Source organism: Musca vetustissima, unplaced genomic scaffold (assembly GCF_032173495.1).
Source record: "Musca vetustissima isolate MV318-11 ecotype Yass unplaced genomic scaffold, APGP_CSIRO_Mvet_v1 utg9148, whole genome shotgun sequence".
Classification (NCBI taxonomy): domain Eukaryota; kingdom Metazoa; phylum Arthropoda; class Insecta; order Diptera; family Muscidae; genus Musca; species Musca vetustissima.
The window spans coordinates 97,905-121,166 of NW_026877567.1; the positions used below are offsets into that span (position 1 = coordinate 97,905).

Genomic DNA, 23,262 nt, shown 5'->3' on the forward strand with positions numbered 1-23,262 from the left:
CGGAAATCCTTTGTATGGAAGGTCTTTTGTACATAGATAAATATATTCTGTATCTGGAAAAACCTGCACGCTGTTTGACCTGATACCAATATTTGTACGATTGGCTTTAAATAGATATTTTAGTTTTTCATTGAGTGGCAAATTTCCCTGTTAAAAAATATCTATGTCGATCCACGTCTCCTATAGAATATCATCTATAGATAAAAATCATTCGTCTATACATTGAAGGACCTTTTTAGGCTCTCAATTTCTATATTGTGAATTATATCTAGAAAAGAAATACGACCTTTTCTTTTTTATGTATACATGGCCCTCTAAAGATTTTTTCTTTTTTATACCCTTCACCACACTGATTGCGACAAAATTTTGCACAGCGCACTGAATCAGGTCCATAATTATGTATGCGAAGTTTTGTTAGATTTAGATATAGCTCCCATATACATATAGTTTCGTCCCATTTTATGTGAATGATGCACCAAATATATATCTTTCGATTTGTATGAAATTTGACACAGCGCACTTAAATGAGTCTAGAATGACGTGTGCTAAGTTTCGTGAAAATCGGTTGAGATTTAGATATAGCTCCCATATATATTTTCGTCCGATTTTATGTATATGGTGTACCTATATATATTTCGATTTTTACGAAATTTAGCACAGCGCACTTAATTGAGTCTATCTCCCATTTATATTTTCGCCCGATTTAATGTAAATGGTACACCAAAACCCCTATAAATTTTCCGATTGGCACGAAATTTGGCAAAACGTACTGAATTAAGTCCAGAATGATGTGTGTTATGTTTGGGAAAATCTAAAGATGTTTGTTGTATCTACAGAATATTGTATATATTAGCGCCTCTTGTATGAGCTAATATATACAATTACCTAATATATACCATACAGTGGTGAAGGGTATCATATAGTCGGCCCCGTCCAACTTTTTTTAGTATATATTCCCTGAATATTCATTAATTTCGTGGAAATTATAAATTATTCTCTTTTCAATTAATTAAATTATATAAATAATTAAATGCAATTGCTACAATATTCTGTATTTTAAATACAGCATAATAATTCTGCTTAATGATCTGCTGGATTTTCAATTTCATCTGGACCTTAATGATTAATGTTTAGGACAATATGTGTGGCACACATCAAGTTTACTTTTCAATAGTCTGCTTAATCTAATTTAAAATTGTAAATGTCCTTATATTTATAACAACAACAATATTAGTATTGCAGAAAACCTCTCAACAAAATTAGACCACAAATAAAATATACAAACTCTAGATATGATATATGAGATTTATGCTATAGCCAATTTTGTTAGGAATGGACTTTTGCAAAAATTAAAAAATATAAAATAAAAATTTTAAAAAAGGAAAATACAATCAAAATATTAAAACCCTACCACACAAACACTAAACGAATGGCTGATTTTTTTTAATAGAGAGTTAATAATAACAAATCCAATTCAATGTAATAATGGGTCTGCATAATGATTTTTTAATGGAACTAGGAACAGATACAAAAATTAATTTAAAGTCCACTAGATAAATTGTATGGCACTATAGTTTTTTATATTTATTTTAAAGTCAGCCTATATAATATTATACACACACAGACACCTATACAAAACACAATCACACACAACGGTTAAAAATATACACACACACATATGTTTACTATGCAAACAATAGATATTTTTTTATACTAAAAAGACTGAAATATATAGTTCCTTTGTTTTTATGTAACTTTTTTTTTAAATATGTAACGAAATTAATATATAGTGTATTTGCATGTGTATACATAGATAAAAATATAAATTGAATGGTTTTGGATTTTCAATATAATTTATTATGATAAAAGAAAAATTTAAAAAAATTATGAATGATGTTTAAAGTGACTTTTTATTTTACAATCCAGTAATAGCAGCGATGCAATATTCTATGAAAAATGTTATATTGTAAATAGAAATAGAATAAATGCTAAGCTGCGAAACATTTCAATAACCTATATTCCGTAGACAAAAAGCATTAGCATTTCTACTATTTTAAATTCAAGGGGAACGCTTCAAATGATAGGCTTCGCTAAATAGAAAATGGTTTAATTGCCCTTTATATATATATATATATTCTAAATCTTCTATAGACATTTTTATTATTGATTGTTAATTATCTTCTATAGACAAACTAGACAAAAAAAATATTCTAAAGAAAAAACTCATCAAGACGAGGAATCCTGTAAATTTAAATCATCCCAGACTTTTCACTTTCTAAAGCTATTATAGCATGCAAATACATTATGTAAACCAAAAAAAAAATTAAAAAAGTTGGGGAAATACACAAAAACATTAACCTAAAAAAATAAAAAATAAAATAAATAAAAACGAAACTAAAGAATTTTTTTCTTATTATTATTCTTAGACTAGAGAATAAAACTTTTACTTTTTTTTTCTTTTTAAACCACTTTTGTTATTTTTTTCTTTAACTTTCTTTCTGTCTATATTACGATTTTATTATTATTTTTTTTTTCCTACTAAAAAAAGTAATAATAAAAATTAAATATATTAAACGACAAAGTAGACGTTTGGTTGTTGTTTTTTTATATTAACAAAAAAATTTAATTTGTTTTTCTTTTTGTATGAAGAAGAAGAAACAAACAATTTTATATATATATATATTTATATATTAAAAAATAGAAAATAAATTATACATGTAAAGCCAATGTGTTTATATATACATACATACTTTGGTAAATAATAATAATATTTTAGTTGTAAATTAATTATTTAATAATAATAATGTCAAAAAACAACCTTCTAGTTTGTATTTTGCCGTAATAATAATAATAATAATAATAATCTATACATTAAAAAAATGCATACATATATATTTTGTTATTTTATATTTAAATATTTAAATTTAATGAAAAATAAAGTGAATTGTGTTTAGAGTACATAACAAAAATACTATACTATATATATAAATATACATCTACGTTATATAATTATATATTTATATTTAAATATATTTTGTTTCTTTCTTTCTTTCTTTGAAAATAAAAATGGAAACATTTATATATTATTTTATGCATTAAATTAAAAAAGTAAAGAAGATAAAAAACAAAGGAGAAAAATCTATAAAAAATATATATAAAACATGTGTTTTATTTATCAAACAAAACATTTTATCGTTAGATAAAATAAACTTGGGATAAAAACCTGCAGTCTATATAGACAACGAACTGAAGCAAATTTGTAAAATGATTTTATAAAGACGAGTTCATACATAGGCTGTGGATCTATAATATAGACAAGCTGCTGTAGCCAGACTGGGCAGTGAGTCCATGCTATAGACGAGCCGTTGACTGATTTGCCAAATAAGTCTATTTGTATATACATGAGCTATAGCCACGCTGTCCAGTAGTCAGCTTATTTATATAGATGGGCTGTAGCCAGTTGGACGATGAGACTATGCTGGTCAGTGAGTGTATTTGCTGGCCAGTGAGTGTATTTGTATAGACGAACTATAGGCCAGACTGGCCAGTAAGACTGTTTCTAGAGACGAGCTGTAGCCAGACTGGCCAGTGAAACTTTTTCTATAGACGAGCTGTAGCCAGGTTGACCAGTGAGCCTATTTCTTGAGACGAGCTGTAGCCAGTCTGACCAGTGAGTCTATTTCTATAGAAGAGCTGGAGCAGGCTTGCCAGCGAGCCTATTTCTAGAGACTAACTGTAGCCAGTCTGGCCAGTGAGTCTATTTCTATAGACGAGCTGCAGCTATACTGGTCAGTGAGTCTATTTCATTAGACGAGCTGTATGTAGCCAGACTGGCCAGTGAGTCTATTTCTATATACGACATGTAGCCAGACTGCCCAGTGAGTCTATTTCTAGAGACTAGCTGTAGCCAGAATGGATCAGTAAGTCTATTTCTAGAGACGAGCTGTAGCAACACTAGGTTGGTCAATAAGCCTATATAGAGAAACTGTATGCTTGGCAGTGCATCTATTTATATAGACAAGCTGTAGCCAATCTGGCCAGTGCGTCGACTTATACAGTCGAGCTATAGTCATCCCGTCTATAGATATAGACGAGCTAACCAGTTAGCCTATAATACAGATGAGCTGTAGACAGGTGAGTAAATTAAAATAAAATATTTTTTTTTTCATTTTCAGTATTTATTTGCAAATCAAATCATTTTCATATTTTCTTTTCCTCCTAATTTATTTAGTTTTCCAATTGGGCCAGGTCTTAATTTCATTCCACAAATTGGTACCGGGACATTCAGTGGCACTAACCTGACGATGACCATACAAAGTATATTTGGCAATAATTTGACCCCGGGAAACAGCTTCGGCCAACAAATTCTTGGCGGCCTTAATTTGGGCAGCAGTGGGCTTGTCATTATTGTAGTTACCCATAAAAGAAATACCCAAAGACAGCGAATTATAACCGGAAGCATGAACACCAACAGCATTCCAACCACGTCCCTCATAAATGTTGCCATCACCACCAATCAGGAAATTATAGCCAATATCAGCCCAACCCTGAGTTTTTTGGTGATAGCTTTGAATATTCTTCATTTGGGTAATGCACGCGGATTTGGTGGTACAATAAACACCGGCAGTGTGATGGATGATTACATACGATTTACCATTGGCCAATTTATCCAGAGTGCTGGTTGAGGGAGCAGCACCCCATTCCTTGCGGGAAATGATGGTAAGGCCGAGAGCGGCATTGGCACAAAACAGAATGGCGAAGAGGCCCAAAAGGAACTTCATAGTTGTTTTTTGGGGCAAAAGAAAAATTTGAATATTTCTCCATTTGCATTTTCGGTCGTATTTATATGAAGGTTGCCCAACTACCTCAATGCGTCAAACGGCAGCACGTGATTGTTTATTTTGATAAAGTGAGAGAGTATTATTTATAGCTTAAATATTTAAAAATAATTTTTTTGGTGCTTCATAAATATTCCAATATGATTTTAATCAACTCAATATTGGCGCCTGATAAACATACACCCAATGAGATTATCAAATGTGGACATACTCGAATAAGTGTGCCCAGTAGATTTTTTGAAGTTTTAAATTAAGACTTACGACAGTGATATATTATTTTAAAAACTGATTTTATTTTATTTTTTAATTTATTTTTTTATATTTTTAATTTTAAATTTAAATTATTTAAGTCTTCTACATACCAGAAAATGTAACCGACTTTTAAGATAGAGCTGAAGTGGGAACAATTACTATAATAGGACGTATTAAAATTTGGAACAGACAATTGTTCACCATCTTAGAGAAGAGTGTAGTTATTGGAACTAAATATATAAAATATTAATTTAACCCAAAAACATACCCCTCCCCTCTACAAGATTGATCTTGAAATATTACATTTTCCCCGCAAAAAAAAACAAGATTACTAAGTCCACAATTTCCCGTGAAAAAAATCACTTCGGACATCATAAAATTATACTTGATTTTATGATTCAGAATCATAAATTGCATTCGAAATTTATGAGAAATCTTTAAACGAATGTGTTGTCTTATCAGATTTCTGTTCGCTTCATGAGTTCTAATATTAATTTATCAAATAATTATTATTTTTAATATTCATTTTTTTCGTTCAAATCATAAATAACAACGGAATTAGTTGGTGCTGTCTAACTGAAGTACTTTGTACTTATTTTATGTTTTAGTATAAAAGGAGCAAATCAGTGCAACTGGAGAACAATTCAAGTTTTTCTATTCCCAATACAACAATGAAGTTCTTCTTTGGTCTCTTGGCCGTATTGTTCTGTGCCGATGCCGCCTTTGGCCTTACCATCATTTCACGCAAAGAATGGGGTGCTGCTCCTGCCAAGAATGCCTTGGATAAATTGGCCAATGGCAAATCGTATGTAATCATTCATCACACGGCCGGTGTCTTTTGTACCACCAAATCGGCGTGCATCACTCAAATGCAGAACATTCAAAGCTATCATCAGAAAACTCAGGGTTGGGCTGATATTGGCTATAATTTCCTGATTGGTGGTGATGGCAACATTTATGAGGGACGTGGTTGGAATGTTGTTGGTGTTCATGCTTCCGGTTATAATTCGCTGTCTTTGGGTATTTCCTTTATGGGTAACTACAATAATGACAAGCCCACTGCTGCCCAAATAAAGGCTGCCAAGAATTTGTTGACCGAAGCTGTATCGCGTGGTCAAATTATTGCCAAATATACGTTGTATGGTCATCGCCAGGTTAGTGCCACTGAATGTCCCGGTACCAATTTGTGGAATGAAATTAAGACCTGGGCCAATTGGAAAACCAAATAAACGAAGGGAAACAAATAAATATGAATTGATTTTGCTAATAAACATTGCAAATGAAACAAATTTTTCTTTTTTATTTAACTAAGTCAATGAAAAAATTATCGCAGATTTATTTTACTATTTCAATATTTAATGAGTACGACATTAAGAGTATATCCAGAAGGTTCGAAATCGCCATAGGTCAAGTTTTTGAGTTATGATGTTAGTTACTGCAATTTTACCAATTCCTTGATTTTTCCTAACGACCTGACGTTTTGGCAACCGCAGCGCCATCAATTGATGCAGTCGATTGAAATGGCGAAAATGAAAAATTTATGCCTATGGTTTTTGGTGCCATACATTTCGAACTAGTTGAGGTATTGTAATAAAATTGGTGTCATATGAAAGCTAAAAAGTCCAGCCATTTTGAAATTTATTCGTATTTTCAAATATATAAAATGTATAGGAAAATTTAGTTAGAAAGTTATGATTTAAAATAGCATGAACTAAGTTTTTTATCTAAGAATATGACAACTCATTGTAAATCGAAAATATGGGGAACATACCAAATTGTGGACCTATAAGGACCATTCTATAAACCGATTTATGTATAATCTGAAAACCCCAAAACGTAGACCTATATCATTGTCGTCAGGTTCGAGTTTTTTATCACGATATCCCTAGAAAGCGGTATGATTACAACAGATGGCTAAGTCATCTTAGAATTCCTTATTTTGTACTATGTGGGGCAACCCCAACACACGGTACAAATCAGTTAACTATTTTAATACAAAAAGGGGGTTATATGGGGACTACCTCCAAAAGGGGCAAATATATATATTAATAATGTTTGGAAGGGAGATTACCATATAGAACTACAACATATCAAATTAAAGCCAAATTCGATTGAAAACCCGAAATTTTTGGGATCACTTATATGGAGACTACCCGAAAAAATTTACTTACCCATGTTTATAATTTTTAGTGGAGAGATTTGATACCCAATAAAAACTCAAAGTACTACACTACAGCCGATTCGATTGAAAAGCGCGCTTTAGATTTGCCAAAATAATTTGGGGGATACCTTATATAAGGGCTACCACAAAAAATTTACTTATATTTATAATTTTTAGTGGAGAGATTTGATGCCCAATAAGAACTCGAAGTACTACATTACAGTCGATTCGGTTGAAAAACACCCTTAATAACTGCCAAAATACTGAAAATTAGCGGTACCCTTATATGGGGTCTACCAAAAAGCTGGACCTATACTTATATTTTTAGTGGAGAAATTTGGTACCCAATTAGGGGCTATGCCAAAACTTGACCGATCTGCAGACAAAATACGTCTCTAAAAAAAAAAAAACGGAAAAACAAAATAAATATACCCTTCATATTACGGTGGAGGGTTAAAAAAGTTGACCTGAAATGAAAACCCACACAAAAATCGCTATTATAAAATTGTTTTTTTTTTTCATAATAGCAGCTGTAAACTTGTCATGTTACATTAAATTTGTGCATAAAACAATCCACCTATCAATTTACCAAACTGTCTAAAAGTATGCTATAAATTTCTTTACAAACATCAGCAGTCATTATGAAAATGACAAATTGCCGTTTTTAAAAAATTAATTTTTGTGTGGTTTTTCATTTTTAGGTAATAGGTGCCCAGCACTGAACAGTAGGTATATTTCGGAACATTGTTGAATTCAAATGCGAATAACTCAGCGATTACTTAACCGATTTAAAAAAATTTTGCACAAATGGTTCGCGGAAATTCTAAAGTTTTATTCGATACTGACAATAGATATAGAAACTTATGTTATATAAGAGAAAATTTGCATTATGTGAAAGTTAAATGTAAACAAGGTAGCATTATCTTTTTTTCGATTTACACGAAATTTAGCCTCATCGCAATATTGGTTTTTGGAATCGATTAACAAATGTCCTTCTGTCTGGCTGGTGTGCACGATAATCGTTTTCATCCAAACTGTCCCAACAATTTGTGAAAATGTTAAAAACTTGCAAATGTCATATAAAGCTAACGGATAATCCAATGCCATCGAAACTTTGGACATCGTAATATTTTTTCATTATGTAGGCTATGTCCGATGATGGGACCCGTCGGTCCACTCCTTCTGGTACCTCCCCCACAATGCGTCAAAATTTTGACAATTTGATTATCCAATATCAAGTGAATGAAATGATTATCCGATATGATTCAAACTTTGCAAATCGTAATTATTTTTTCCAAACCTAAACTAAATCCAAAGATTGGACCCAGCAATCCACTCCTACCTTCTAAAAGAGCATATATTTTATATAAAGCGAATGTGTGAAATTCCCTAGATCTCCGTAAATCATAGGCTGAGCCGTATAGCACCAACTGTCACATTTTTATTTTTTGTGTTTTTTTCTTTCATATTTGTAGCATAATCTTTAGAAAAAAAAACATTCATAATTTATGTTTTTATTACATTTTTTTGTTTTTGTTCTTTTTTTTAAATTACAAAAATATATTGAAATAAATTTTGAACGAGCACAATTAAATAACAGGTTGTCTTCATCATCATTATTATTAGATAAATATATTTAAACACACATTTCCCAATTTTGAAAATGGGGACATGATTTCTTTCCTTCTTCTTGCTTTGCTTATCTTAAATAAAATATTGATGACATTCCTGGAATAATTATTTATAATCAGTTTGTTTAAAAATAATAATAAAAAAGAATATCTTTGCACATTGCATTTTTTTGTTTTTGTTTAAACGTTTAACAGCCACTAAAAAAAGAAGCATTTCTAATAAAAAATTAGGTTCTGAGAGAAATAAAAAATAGTATTACAATTAAATAAAAAATAAAAATACAAATAATAAAAAAGAGAGTAATAGGAGGAGAATCAGGCGATTAGTTGGCGGTGGAGGAGGAGCAGGGACTAGCAGCTTTGCGTTTTTGGAGAGAGGAAGAGGAGGAAGAGAAGGAGAAAAAATTGGATTGAGGAGTTTTCTTTAAACAAATACAACAAATTTTGTGGTGAATGTACATATTTAACGCCAAAAAATCTCAAAGTACATAAAGATATTTATAATATTTATATGTATTATTTATATATATACGTAGGTATTATATGTTGATGTGTGTAGAATTGCCGTCTTCAACAAAATGTCTTCGAATGTGTTGTTCTGTTTTGTTGTTGCTTGCTTAATTGTTTGATTTGTTTGTTTCGTTTCATTTCATTTTCTGCTGTTTCTAGTTTGTTTGCTGGCTTCTTATAAGTTCTGCAAAAATGACAATAACTTCGTCTCGTAATTCTTATTGGATTCCAAATTACGCAACGAATGCCGTTCATCGGGAAATATATGCAGAGTATAGGGCTTATTTGCTTTATTCAAGGCATTGATTAGCTGCGATGTATGGAAAAAATGTACATTTTCATCGATGAGGCCATGAATGAGCAATAGACGATTTTCTCTGTAAAAAGAAAAAAATATTATTAGTAGGAAATTATAATTTTAGCGGGGTGGTTTTTGTGATTAGAATCAAAAGAAATAGTGGCTGCTGGTTTTTGTAAAAAATTGAAAACAAAAACAAATTCGTTTAATAATTAGTTTAAATCTGTTAATTCAGAACGAGAGTTATCAACAATTTCCTGTTTTTTTTATATTTATTTATGTTTTTATTGGATCATATAAAAAATATAAATAAACGGCTCAAAATTCACTCGTAAACGTTCGTATAAAATTTTACAGCAACGTTTTATTCTTAAATTTTATGATTCAAATTAATTTATGTTGTAAATCATTCCAATTCATTCGAATTAGAATTTACCAAAGCAAATTTTGTTTTTATTTAGAATTAATTGTAAATTATTTACAAATATTAGGGGGTTGTTAATTTGTAACAATAACATTCACAAAAAAATGACTTTCTAATTTGATATCATTCGACTTAAATGCTATTTTTTTTCTTAAATTTGGTTATACTTACTCATCAGGAAATAGGGGTATATAGTTGAGCACCGAACCAGCCGCGTAACCCGATTTATTATTTTGTGGCAAATCCATATATCGCTCTGTATAACCGGTATCATAATATTCCCAATTTGTGACTGGTGCACCAGCAATAGCAATTTTAAATATGTTTGGATAATGCACTAAGCCCATAAGACTTAAATAACCACCTGCAAAAAACAAAAGAATAATAGTTTAATAGAAATAATTAAACACACATATTAAACCAATAAGGAAAAATATCAAAAGTCGAACGGAGTCGGCTACATGAAACCCTTCACCACTTTGGGTACATACAAGAGATGATAATGTGTACAATATGCTGTAAATAGAAGAGACATAGCATCTTTGGAAGACCATTAAAATGGAATCGAGAGAAAAAAATTTTGATCTACATAGATATTTGAACCAATAAAAATACTATACACATAACCATTCTGAAATCTATGAACAATTTCATATCAATCGGGAAGACATGGATTTTAAATTGGATCATAAATGCGACCTGTACTTTGTTTACAATTTAAGAGCAACAGACGACAGGCATAAGTCGATTCAGAAAGTGATTCTATGCATATTCTTAAAAGGAACCATGTGCCTATCACGTTTCCTTTTGATGTAGCGACCTAGCACATAGTGCCAAGGACTACAATATTATACCTACTCAATTATCGTTCAATTTGCACGAAATTTGGCATAGCGTACTGAATTGAGTCTAGAATGATGTGTGGTAAGTTTCTGAAAAATCGGTTCAGATTTCGACATAGCTCCCCTATATATATATATATATATATAAATTTGATGTACAAAAATATTTTTTTTTTAATTTGCGCTTTTTTAAAAACAAATTAATTGTAATTTTTTTAAACACATTTTATATATAACTACTTACCATATGACCAACCATGTATACCAACACGATTCATATCTATATATCCCAGTTGATCAGCCAATATTCGTAATGCATGAACTTGATCGGCTAATTCCACTTGACCCATACGGCAACGTATATGACTTTCAAATTTAATACCACGATGTCGGGAACCTCGTGAATCTATACAAATGACACAATAGCCTTGAGCGGCAAGCATATGCATACGTAATTGATGTTTTCCCTACAAAAAAAAAAGACAAAACAAAAACAAAATTATGAAATGATAAAGAACGACTAGGCATCATGAAATTGAAATCAATAAAATATGTATAAATAATATTATTTCGTAGTAGAACCTCAAAAGCACTTGTTTCTCGTATCACATTGTACTTTTTCGCGCATAAGGTCATTGTGCTCGACTTCAATATACATACATGAATACAATTGATTAGAATGTATTTTTGCATTTCAAAAATAAAGGCCAAAAACCTTTGTTATGATTAAGTTTATTGATATAATATCTTTGATATAGAATATCACACCATATACCAATTATAGGACAACCAATGCTCACTTTCTCATTTTATTCAACTTAATGTTTATTTGAATTTCTTTGTCATATAACGACCTTACCTTAAATGTATTATTAACTGTTTGCACTTCTGGACCACCATAAACATTCAATACAGTTGGATATTTAACACCCAATTGAAAATTATGCGGTTTGAACACCATGGCATATACAATCTCTCCCGAAGGCAGTTGTGGCGAATAGATTTGTGGACAATACTGGGGTTCAGGTTTTCCACCTTCATGTAAATAGCCCATCAATGATAGTTGTATGCCATTTACACCACCATTTTGACATGTTTGCACTAAACGCATAACTTTGCACGATGGCAAACGTTGAATGTTGCAGTAAATTTGCAACATTAATTGACAAGACTGAAATGAGACAAATAAATATTCTCTAAATCGCATAAAAGATGCATATGAAACTAAAGTTACATACATCATCAAATTCTACCACATATGAATAGCCAGATTCTGTTAATTGCCGTATATGTTCAGGCCTTTGTAAACTAACAACATAGAGATGTTTTTCTAAGGGCGTTTCTCTTAAGCCTAAAAAGTACACAAGCTGTTGTTCTTTATCAACCCATAAATTGCGACCAAGCACTTCCCATTCGCCGGAAGTTAATGCGACCTGTAATAAAGTTTAGAAAATTTTATTTCTAAATAAAGTTACATTAATATCTTTATTTTTTGTTTACTTACTTTATTAATAATTCTTGGGTGTAGCGTTGCTCCATCCATAATATCGGCTTGATTTTCTGTATTTGCACCATGGAACTTTAAGCGTTGACTATTATCGTAAGAAGAGCTTGCCGCTGAAATGTTTTCATTGCAGCCATTTAGGGACTTTGGACAAAGGCTCGATGTAATTAAATATAAATGGCGAAACCCCGTTTCCTCGGAGGCCCAAAGGAAGGTTATTGTGGTGTCGGTAATTTCAAGAAAATATAATAGATCATGGACATTAATCCATGATTCTGATTCTTGAGAATATATGACCTAAAAATTAATAAAAACAGAAAAAGTTCAAATAACTATATAGTCAAATAAAAATATGATAGAATTATTTAATATACAATACATGAATAAGTAATATCTTATTTTTTGATTATAAAAAAGTACATTCAAATGAGGCAAAATTAAAATAAATGAAAAAGTTTTTTCTGTTTTATGCATTTCCTTTTAAACAAAACAGTATAATGCATAATTCCCCCTTACCTGCAAAGGAGATATCGTCCGACAAAATGGACTCTTCCAGCTATGATCGGTGGAGCCCGATGGTGATGATGTGGAACTACTATATGTTTCACAGAAATTATCTACTGGTATAAGTATTAAGTCCAAACGCTGCTGTTTGCGGTCCATTCCGGCCATCCATACACTTGAAAATAATAAAAAAAAACAATATTAAATAAATTTCCAAAATTCTACATACATATGTCCTTCCACTTACTATTTAGAATCTGGAGTCCAACCAACTCTAACTATATACTCTAACCATGGCAGTACACCTGTCAAGGAATATGGCAAGTCTTTGATGCATACATCGCTTATTTGCAAGGATTCATTTAAAATGAATTGAACCATTTTCAGTTTGGATTTTGCATTGGCGGTGCCGGTGCGTGGAAATCGATACTCTTCCATTTCACCCGGTGCAGCATGGGCCGATGGGAAGGTATATAAACAAACATCCGATTCGTCAACCTCTTCATAAACAATGCGGTATATGCCGTCTAACGGGAAGAAAAATAGAAGATAAATTAAAATGCTCAAATTGTTTTGGAAGTGTTTTACCATCAGAATGTGGCTGCCACCAATAACCCTGATAACGGCTAAACTCCTCTTGCATAACATAGGATGGCAGACCGGCACTAAGAGGATCATCGGCAAAGGAGCGTCGTCCATCGTGGGCAAACGTTAGACGTTCCTCATGACCACTTAGTGTATGAGTTACCCAAATGTCACATCCGCTTATATATGCTATTAAATCGGAATTTTGTGGGCATATTTGTGGATCCAATGCCGCCCATTGTGGGCATGTGCGCAATTGTATGGGGAAGAGCGGGCTGTTCTGTAATGTTTACACAAACATCATATATGCAGTAATTTATTTTATAAAAAAGAAATGACAAAATGGAAATGTATTTACTTACATTATATCCAGTATCCAAACACTGATACAAATCATTGAAGCATGGAAACACTATTTTGCCACTTGGTTTGTGCAATTCGTATGAAGTTATGCCCCAAGTCGAAAGACGTTTGCGTTCCTGCATTAGCTGAAATTCCCTTGACCAAACATTCATACCGCTCCCGCCGGCCGTGGCCACATTAGACAAAGGCTGTTGCAATACCACATTCCATTGAAGTCTACAACATAGTTAAATAGATCTCGTAAAAACCGAATTCTCATTCTCAACAACAACAGACCCACACACACCCACCTTTTGCCAAAATTACCATAACCTCCCAGAAATCCCGATTGCATTGTGGGCGATGATGCATGTGACGATGGCGGCGGTGATCCCATTCGTATGCTGCCACTATCATTTGGACTATCTGGCGAGGCCAAGTCGTCGGTATTATTTGTCGTTGTCGTGGCATTGGATAAATTAATGTCTGTATACAAGAGTGTTGTCTCCCAGGCATTCGGTGGTGTACTCAAGAAATAGCAACGCACGCGACCGTCGGAAAGTGTGCGAAATTGTATGCTCGAGGGCACCATGCTGCACAGCTTGGACATTTGTTTTCGTATCTCATTGACGGTTGCCTTTATTTCAGACCAACTTTTCTTGGGTGTGGGCGCAGGGATGTGGCTGTCTTCACCATCGTCTTCCTCGTCGTCGTCCTCGTCACAATCTTCATCTTCGTCATCAAGTTCTCCATGCGGCGGAGTGGTGCTGGTCGGTGAACTGAGATGATTTGAAATGGCCGAAGCAGCAGCAACCACCACTTCTGCCGTAGTTGCAGAAGCGGCCGCCGCTGCAGCTGTTATCGGTGATGTCAATGAATTGAAAGCTAAACCAATAGAGGAATAAAACGCATTGGCCGTAGAACCTATACTTGTCAAACTTGCAATGGAACTGGCTCCACCCAATGCTCCACTAACCAAACTTGCTGTTGAAATGGCGGCACCACCACCGAGGCCTACCGCTGCCGATGAGCTGCTGGAGCTGGGAGTGCTGGCAGCACTTTGACTTTGGCGATCGCCCGAAACACGAGACGTAAAGCCATCTAAAAGGTTGGCAAACGAGGAAGTATTCCTTTCGATGGGTGTTGGTGGTGATGTAGCCGGGGCAATTGCTGACGTAGTGCCCTGGCTGTTATTGCCGCCGACGCCGCCGCTACCGCTTTGTATTGCATTAATACTTCCTGATGCAGAACTGCTGTTGGTAGTTGATGTTGACGACTGCATACGATTTCTCTGCTGTGTCATGGTGGTGTCCATAGTTTGCTCCTCTACTCACACTCGAGCGCGCTCACTCCACAATTTTTCCGTCGTTAACTCCACACAAAACTTTCTAAAAATATCCGACCAGTGGCAGCATGGATTTTTTGCAAAATTGTTTGCAATTTTTGAAAATTAAAAATTTCAATTTTTATGGCGACAGTGACGGGAAGGACACTGTATTTCACTTGTGTGTTGGTCTAATGTAACCGTTGTTGTTCCTGCCCTCTCCTACTACTGCCGATCTACTGACTGTGCCTTATTCTATTATTCTATTCTGCTGCTGTCTTTCTAGTGTTTCCTCCCTGTGAGATTCCTTCTTCCTGTCAGATTCGCAATTATCATCATATTGCAGACCGAAGATATTTGTAAACCGATTTACTTCCTTTTTCCTTTGTTTTCAATCAACCAATTTTTGCAAATTTTCGTCCTACTTGGCTCGGTAGTGCTATCCACTGTAAAGAGATTACACAAAGTGTTATCCGCGATAAAATGATTACACGTTTTGTTATTCACTATAAAATGATGCCCGTCGTGCTATCCACTGTAAAATAAGAGAATGTTTATTTACCAAAACAAGGGGACTCTAATAATTGCTCCGGTCCCGTACTATTTTAATAGAAAAATTCTGGAATGGAATCTTTGTAAAAATTAAAAATAAATAAATTGATTAGATCAAAATAAATTTAGAAAAGGTTTTTTTTTAATACTGTGGGCCCTTAAGAGTGTATTTTCAAGGAACAAATGGAATAAGCTTGAATTAAAAAAAATCAAAGAAGGATATAAAAAATCTCAAAGGATTGTCAGCACTATAAGCATGGATTTCTTGGAGAATTTTTCTCATGGATTATCAGCATTATAACTGTGGATTTCTTAGATAATTGCTCTGATGGATTGTCAGTACTATAACCGTGGATTACCAAGATTATTGTTCTAAAGGATTGTTTATAACCGTGAGACTAAGACAGAGAATTTTTCTCAATTATTATCAGCATTATAACCGTGGATTTTTGTCTGCATCTTTAACATCAAATACAGATTTTATACCCCTCCAAAAATTGGAATAAACTAAAATTCTCAGATTTATTCATTGATTCTGTCCAAATTTTCATTTTATAAAACTACCTGTGTATGACCAGATTTATTTATTTCGGCAATATTAAAACTGGTATTTAAGTTTTCAGTGAGTAAGCGTTTTATTTCCTCAGTAGTTACTAAAACACAGCCGAGGTCATTCGACATCTTCTTCAAAACTCATAAGGTATTGAACATAAAATTATCATATGAAAATATACCTTGCTTTATGAAAAATAAATGTCACTTTTTATTGTTACCAATTTTTATTAATTCAATTATATATAGCTCTGTCAATAGTAGTACACTTTGGTAATTAATATGAGTCTGAGAAACATTTCTAAGCAAACATATATTCATCTCATTGATGATTGCATTTTATTAGAGAATTCGTAGTTAATTATATCGAAGATGAACTATCAATTATTAAATATTTAGTTAAATTTTCTTTTCAACGATTATCAATCTTGCTTCTCATAAACATACTAATTATTTTACTTGCCAAGTGAACTTAGTGTGTGTGTGTGTGTAAAAAGCAAACTTAATTTCTAAATATATAAATAGTTAATTTTACAGATTCCATTAGGGAGAGAAAGAGGGATAGTGGGGTTTCTTTCCTCTGTTTTATAGCGGTATGTAGGTATATCAAGAGTATGATCACAAGTGAAGTGTTGTTGAACTATGAAATTAATTCGTCTAGAGCTTTATTTTTATTATTTTCATTGCGTAATAAAGCTTCGGATATTTTTGTTTCATCGAAACCCAAATCAGCCAATTCGCTTAAGGGTATTAGATGTTCAATTATCTGAAAGTTAAAAAGAAAGGGAAAATATGAATATTCTAACCCGTTTCAAAACCTTCAAGAGTCTACTATTTATTCATATATATTTATTTATTTGTTTTGATATACCTTTTTATCATCAGCCCCCAGTAATTGAACCACTCTAGCCACACGAGATTTAGGGAAACCCATACAACTAATTTGTTCGGCAAGTTTTTTGGCATTGGAATCCAATTTACAGAATACATCATCCTCCACCACCACTACATTCGTTGCATTATTTTCCGTAAGCGTTGATACTGAAAATAAATAAAAACAAGCATGAACGTATTATTATTATTTACAATATCATTATACAAAATATTTGTTTGTACCACTATTTGTTGTTGCATCATTATCTAAATTGTGGCTACAATTCCTGGTACGCCTTAACTCCGAATTGCGTATTTCATCTCTAAGCTCTTTAAGAATATCGGGAACACTTTTCCATTTGTTGGTGTCCTGTGATACCAAATCAGACGTTTGGCTAGCATTAATACCGGACGCTGCATATACATTGGCATGCTGGGGATGTATACTGTTGTAGTTATAGCCAACATTACCAAATGCATGTACCGTATGATAGTGGGTTGGTTGATTTTCGAGACCAGTAATTTGCTGATGATGCTGCTGTTGTTGTTGGTGAGGAGATAGTATTGTATTGATATTGTTATAGTTCAACGCCGCTGCATTGTAATCATTAAGTTTGTTTTGAGCTTCCTGAGCTGAATTTAAATTACCAAGGTCATAGCTAAATTTTGGTAAATATGTTGTTGGTTTTACTTTGATTGGAATGTTTTCACTAAGGAACATTTCGTTTTGAAGATTATTCTGGGCTCCAGTAGTTACCGCTGTACTTTGCATGTTTTCTGCATTCTCTTTTGCCACATCTGGAGCGGCCGAGTTTGATGCTTCAACATTATCATCTTGTCCATTGCTGTCCGACTTCAACTGAGTATTATGCAGTACCTGGGCCAAAACATCTAAATCATTTATAGTTTTCAATTCTATGTTGTCGAACGGTGACGATGTATCATCCTCGAAATCTTTATAATTAAATGTTGACGACGTTGACTGAACTAGGGAATTTACATTGTTGGCGATACTATTATTGGTGTTGTTGGTTGGACTATTATAATTGGACAATACTGTGGGTTGTAAGATGTTGTGGAAGCTGTTGGCCGATTTGGTTACACATATTTCCGGAAAGCTTTCTACAGTCACTGCGGTTGGGGTTCCGTTCGTTTTTGCTGTTGTCGATTCCGTCGTATCCGCCTCAGCTTCACTGCCAGATGACGACAATTCATCGGCACTTGGATATGAGACACACATTAGCAAATTTCTTTGTCTTTTTTCATCCTCTTGTCGTTGCAATTCCCGTTTTGTTTTACGTTCCAGTCTAGCATTCTTATTACGCTGTCGTATCCGTTTCCATTCACCGATCTTCGTCAGAGCCTTTCGCTCCAGTTGCAAATCATATTGAAATTGTGGCGAATCTTTGTAATAGTTTTCTGGCAAATTCAATTTGTTTACTAATGACTGGGGTAATTTGTAGATTTCTGGTGGTGGTTTATATTTTTCTGCTATCTTAACCGGAACACCTTCCATGTAGTTGGCATGGCTCATAGTGTATTGTTTAATACCGGATGCAATAATCTTTTGGTGATTTTTCTTCGGTGTATTTACAACAAATTGAATCGGAAAAAAATAAAAACTTATAATTTTTTCCTCCGATATAGATTTTAGCTGTGAAAAGAATAAAAAAAATCTGCAGATAAAACAGTGTTGCCAAGCCTTCATTTCAATAATGATGAATCACGGAAGTGCAATGATGGAATATATATGTTTAAAATATTGGACATTATATTTATATTAAAAATAGAAGTGTAATATGTTTTAATATATGTTTAAATTTATTACTTTTAAAAAATTGAAGAATAGTTATTAAAAATTTGCAAAAAAATATATATATATAAAAATATGAAATGGCAACACTATCATATGTCTTCTTCTTCAGACATATGTTGTAGAGTTAGGTAGTTGCGGAATGAACTAGTTCATTTGAACTATTCAGATAAGGAACGCTAAGTACAGTTCTTTAGTATCTCCCAGCAAGCATTTTCTATCGTCATTCTATAAACTGTTCGAGAAGAAATGAACAAGCAATTGTTACTTCTGTAAAATATCGCCTTTGTGACAACTGAAAGTTTTGATATCGATAATGGTTATGTAACAAAGGAGTATCATCTAGGAGTTTAGAAAACGTTATAATGAAAATACTCCCTCGTTACGCTTTTACTAATCTGATACGCTTTCGCTAATCTGACATCGTTCCTTTATGTCCATATTCTGCATTCGTTCTCGTTCATTTTTCAGATGCTTCACATTGTTAAAACTATACATTTTGAGCTTTTTTTTTCACATCCATCTATTAAGCAAGTCGTAACTATATTTGCGGACAACACAAAAACAACTATGAAAGGGAGAAATTCAATGGAACAATCTAGAAACTGGAACTAAATGGAGGAAAGGAACTATTTATGGATATAGTTAAATTTTAAAAAGATCGAGAAAGGCCGATGCTAGTACTGCTACGTTAACCAAGAAAAAACATATCCCCATAAGTAGGCTAAAAATAACTACCTCTGGAAAAAAATTTCAAAAAATCTGATCATTTTTATCCCTTCACTAGAACAGGGAAAAGAAAAAACTCTCATGATTCGCGACCATGTAAAGTAGGCCTAATAAATGTAATGCAAGTCAAAACACGATCTATAAAAACCTAACTATAAACAAAAATCTTCCGCACAGTATTCACAGACCATATAGACCAGACCATATATGTTATTTGAAATTCCATGGACGCTAAAACGAATTTGGAAAAGGCTTTGGCCCTGAATCGTCAATTGCAGCAACAACTCTATACAGTTCGTGAAAAAATTGAAAAACTTTTAAAAAATGTCAAAGAAATTTACGAAGCAAACGAAGAACTGGTTCGCAGTAGCGTTACATCCTCGAAAAAGAAGGGTGTTGGAATGCGTGGAGCATACTTGAAGGGTGGAACATTCTACTTGAAAGGTAGTATGTTCTTTAAGGATTTCGATTGTCGCAATTGTCCCGACAATGCAGATTATCATGCTCGCCGACGGGAAGGTGAAATGTTTCCCCGAGATTTGGATTTGAAAAGCCGACACTTATGGTCGTATAAGGATAAAAAGGACTTATTGGATGCCATAAAAGAACAGGTTGGTTTAAAGGATACAATAATGATGTAATTTAAATTAATTCGTTATTGTTTTAGATAATTGAACACTTAAAGACAATTGGCCGAACCACAGACGACGTTGGCAAAGAAATGAATAGTGAGAAGCTAATTACATTACTACAAATGGTTTCAAGCGAATTTCGCATTGATTGGGATGTTATATCCAAACATAATCTGCAACATCGCCATTCAATAACAAGCTGTGAGGCCATATGGAATCTCTATCTTCATCCATCATTGAAACGTTCATCTTGGACCGATGAAGAAAATAATAAACTTTCCGAGATTGCTAAGAAATATAATTATCAAAATTGGCAAGCTATTGCAAATGAAATTGGTAGAAGATCCGAGTTTCAGGTAAGTTAAAAAAGTATATAATACGTATGTAATTTAATTAATATAATTGAATCCTTTCAGTGCTTTGTGCAATATCAGAATTATGTTGTCTATATGACATATGAAAAAACCTGTAAATGGACCAAGGAGGATGATGAACGCCTAATTGAGGTCATCGAAAGAAATACCATAAATGATCAAATCAATTGGAGCAATGTTATGGTGCACTTTCCACATAGGGCCAGGACAACGTTACAGTGTCGATATGCATATTCACTAAATCCACGGATTAGTAGAAGTGAGTACAAACTAGAATACAACATTATACCAATTGTGCTTATATGGAATATTAAAACTGGATTTGGACAGAACTAAATTAACACCACAGATAGTTATTGGAATTCCAATGAAACCTATATATGTCTGGGAAGTCCATAACTAACAAGATATTGGCTACTATTTACTATTTAAAACACACAAGGATTACTATGAATTCCTTGGGGGCACTTTATAGCTCCCAATATGGCTGGATCCCAGATCCGAAGATATGACCAGGTCCAGATTACAATGACACTAATTATTTAGAGAACTTCGTTTACCAGAGGATATTTAAAATATTAAACCCATCCGGGTTTTACTTAGTTCAGTTATATTACAGGGGATCAACAGACCGAAGTCGGACAATAATTTTAAATGAAAATTTGTCCATAGGAAAAGTTTCAACTTTGATGCACAATGTAACATATAGTCCTGATAGGTTTAAAAATACAAAGTAATAATGGGCTAATTAAAAAAAAATATGGTCCGATATTACAAATATTTGACTGGTGGCATTTTCTAAGTATGAAGCAAACAAAAAAATCGCTGTAATCAGGATCAAAATAATGATTTTGTGTTAAAATTTTCGATTTTTTTTAAAGAGGAGCTCCTAAAGAAAATTTTTTTGTACAACTTTTGTTATTATCATTTCTTAGAACCCTTTACACCCGAAGAAGATCTTTTGTTGCTGGCAGCAGTCAAAGAATATGGCGCCAAATTTTCCTATATTCCTCGTACACTTTTCCCCAATCGCACAACCGTACAGCTGCGTTCACGTTATCACAACGTGTTGATGCACAGACACAAACAACAACCTTGGACACTGGAAGACGATACAAAATTAATGGATTTTGTAACTCAACATGGTCCAACATCTTGGAAGAAATGTTCAGAATATATACAAAATCATTCACGTATAAGTTGTCGTACACGATTTATGGTAATAAAGAGATTTTTTGAAAAGAATCCTAATGCCAGTCTCGCCGATTTGGTAAGAATAAAGAAAAAACGATATTCTTATGTCGATACGGAAAATTGGACAGAAAAACTGCGAGAGTTACAGGAAAATCCCGATGAACCATTGGTAAAACCTTTAAAAAGACAGCGACAAAAGAAACCGAAAATTAAAAAAGAACCAAGGGAAAAAGTTGAAAGGAAAAGGAAGCGGAAACCAAGACCACCCAAACCAAAAAAACCACCAGCTGTAAAACCGCCGCCTGAGCCAAAACCAAAAAAACGTCGGCAGCGGAAAATCTATATTAGACGTCTGCGAAAAAATGGTTTGATTTTGTATAATAGCGTAAAATATGCATACGATTATAAATTGGGTGTAGATCCGGTTACAATCAACTGCGGAAATTATAGTAAATTACATTTTGTACGTCAAGCATTGCAATTAAAGGATCGCGACGATGGCAAATATCATCGTTACGAAGACCCCATACCCAGACCAATACGTTATAGACTTAAGAATGCCCTGGAATCAAAGAATAATAATAAAGATATCGAAATACCCAATGGATTTTCATTGCCGACAAGTTGGTCCACAGCAATGGCATTTCGTGCCTTATGTATACACACAGCACGTTCTGATCTTGAAACTGTACCGTCACCTAATACGGATGATTCAAACGAACACATACAACTGTTTCGTCAGCGTTTTCGTACATTATTCTATACTACGGGTTTACTGAGTCGTATACATCCAAAAATGGTTGGTATCGGGGACTCATTGGAACAGGATATTCAAAATACATCACTTGAAATAATTAACCCAGATGATTCAATAGATACTTCGCTAAGGTCAACAAATGATGAAACATCATCTCAAGTAAATAATCAAGATGTCGTTAATGATTCATGTGATAAACGTAAAACTGCTGATTGCGATGATGATGATAACAATGGAATTGAGGAACCAATTTCCAAACGCATGAAAATTTCACCACAAAAGAAGCTGTCATTGGTTGATCAAATATTAAGCATTAAACGAAAAGAACCAGCACCGCCCCTAGAAATATAACATTGTTAATGGATTAAATACATGGTATAACTATAGTTATGCCATGGATTAAATTATAATGTTATGTATCTTGTAATGTATGAAGGACTGAAATAAATATAAAAAATCGTAAATCTATGTTCTATTTTTATATAAAGATGGAAAATGTGCAATATACCACAGATCTTTGATTTTTCGTAGATTTTATTTCCCTTCTTATTAATATTCTTATCATCTGGTC

General features: G+C 33.3%; 5 protein-coding genes across 5 annotated transcripts; 2 read left to right on the forward strand and 3 right to left on the reverse strand.

Moving 5' to 3' along the window:
• Positions 1–4,217: 4,217 nt before the first annotated feature.
• LOC133322178 (peptidoglycan-recognition protein SC2-like) lies at positions 4,218–4,781 on the reverse strand. The gene has a single exon (XM_061531222.1). It carries the CDS (start codon positions 4,779–4,781, stop codon positions 4,224–4,226), a length of 558 nt encoding a protein of 185 aa, XP_061387206.1. The 3' UTR covers positions 4,218–4,223.
• Positions 4,782–5,761: 980 nt separating this feature from the next.
• LOC133322175 (peptidoglycan-recognition protein SC2-like) lies at positions 5,762–6,319 on the forward strand. The gene has a single exon (XM_061531219.1). It carries the CDS (start codon positions 5,762–5,764, stop codon positions 6,317–6,319), a length of 558 nt encoding a protein of 185 aa, XP_061387203.1.
• A 3,215-nt stretch (positions 6,320–9,534) lies between these two features.
• On the reverse strand, positions 9,535–15,321 carry LOC133322176 (dipeptidyl peptidase 9). Its single transcript, XM_061531220.1, has 11 exons — positions 14,203–15,321; positions 13,912–14,128; positions 13,553–13,829; positions 13,212–13,491; positions 12,977–13,139; positions 12,461–12,757; positions 12,195–12,389; positions 11,816–12,127; positions 11,201–11,423; positions 10,286–10,478; positions 9,535–9,769 (listed from the first exon to the last, which is right to left on the reverse strand). The coding sequence occupies exons 1-11, from the start codon at positions 15,204–15,206 to the stop codon at positions 9,568–9,570; spliced, it is 3,363 nt and encodes a 1,120-aa protein (XP_061387204.1). The 5' UTR covers positions 15,207–15,321; the 3' UTR covers positions 9,535–9,567.
• Positions 15,322–16,920: 1,599 nt separating this feature from the next.
• LOC133322179 (putative uncharacterized protein DDB_G0275317) lies at positions 16,921–18,767 on the reverse strand. Its single transcript, XM_061531223.1, has 3 exons — positions 17,436–18,767; positions 17,191–17,324; positions 16,921–17,085 (listed from the first exon to the last, which is right to left on the reverse strand). The coding sequence occupies exons 1-3, from the start codon at positions 18,724–18,726 to the stop codon at positions 16,960–16,962; spliced, it is 1,551 nt and encodes a 516-aa protein (XP_061387207.1). The 5' UTR covers positions 18,727–18,767; the 3' UTR covers positions 16,921–16,959.
• Positions 18,768–19,958: 1,191 nt separating this feature from the next.
• On the forward strand, positions 19,959–23,042 carry LOC133322180 (uncharacterized). Its single transcript, XM_061531224.1, has 4 exons — positions 19,959–20,345; positions 20,402–20,722; positions 20,783–20,999; positions 21,676–23,042. The coding sequence occupies exons 1-4, from the start codon at positions 19,959–19,961 to the stop codon at positions 23,040–23,042; spliced, it is 2,292 nt and encodes a 763-aa protein (XP_061387208.1).
• The last annotated feature ends 220 nt before the right edge of the window (positions 23,043–23,262 follow it).

Bases quoted from the DNA above. Each gene is read 5' to 3' on its own strand.
- LOC133322175 (XM_061531219.1), top strand. From the start codon at position 5,762: ATGAAGTTCTTCTTTGGTCTCTTGGCCGTATTGTTCTGTGCCGATGCC.
- LOC133322176 (XM_061531220.1), bottom strand. From the start codon at position 15,206: ATGGACACCACCATGACACAGCAGAGAAATCGTATGCAGTCGTCAACA. The intron at 10,479-11,200 runs GTAAGTAGTTAT...TGTTTTTTGCAG, and splicing joins TATACATGGTTGGTCATATG to GTGGTTATTTAAGTCTTATG. The intron at 9,770-10,285 runs GTAAGTATAACC...TTCTTTTTACAG, and splicing joins ATACCCCTATTTCCTGATGA to AGAAAATCGTCTATTGCTCA.
- LOC133322180 (XM_061531224.1), top strand. From the start codon at position 19,959: ATGGACGCTAAAACGAATTTGGAAAAGGCTTTGGCCCTGAATCGTCAA. The intron at 20,346-20,401 runs GTTGGTTTAAAG...TTATTGTTTTAG, and splicing joins TGGATGCCATAAAAGAACAG to ATAATTGAACACTTAAAGAC. The intron at 21,000-21,675 runs GTGAGTACAAAC...ATCATTTCTTAG, and splicing joins AAATCCACGGATTAGTAGAA to AACCCTTTACACCCGAAGAA.
- LOC133322178 (XM_061531222.1), bottom strand. From the start codon at position 4,781: ATGAAGTTCCTTTTGGGCCTCTTCGCCATTCTGTTTTGTGCCAATGCC.
- LOC133322179 (XM_061531223.1), bottom strand. From the start codon at position 18,726: ATGAGCCATGCCAACTACATGGAAGGTGTTCCGGTTAAGATAGCAGAA. The intron at 17,325-17,435 runs GTACAAACAAAT...CAACGAATGTAG, and splicing joins TGATGCAACAACAAATAGTG to TGGTGGTGGAGGATGATGTA. The intron at 17,086-17,190 runs GTATATCAAAAC...TTTAACTTTCAG, and splicing joins TGGGGGCTGATGATAAAAAG to ATAATTGAACATCTAATACC.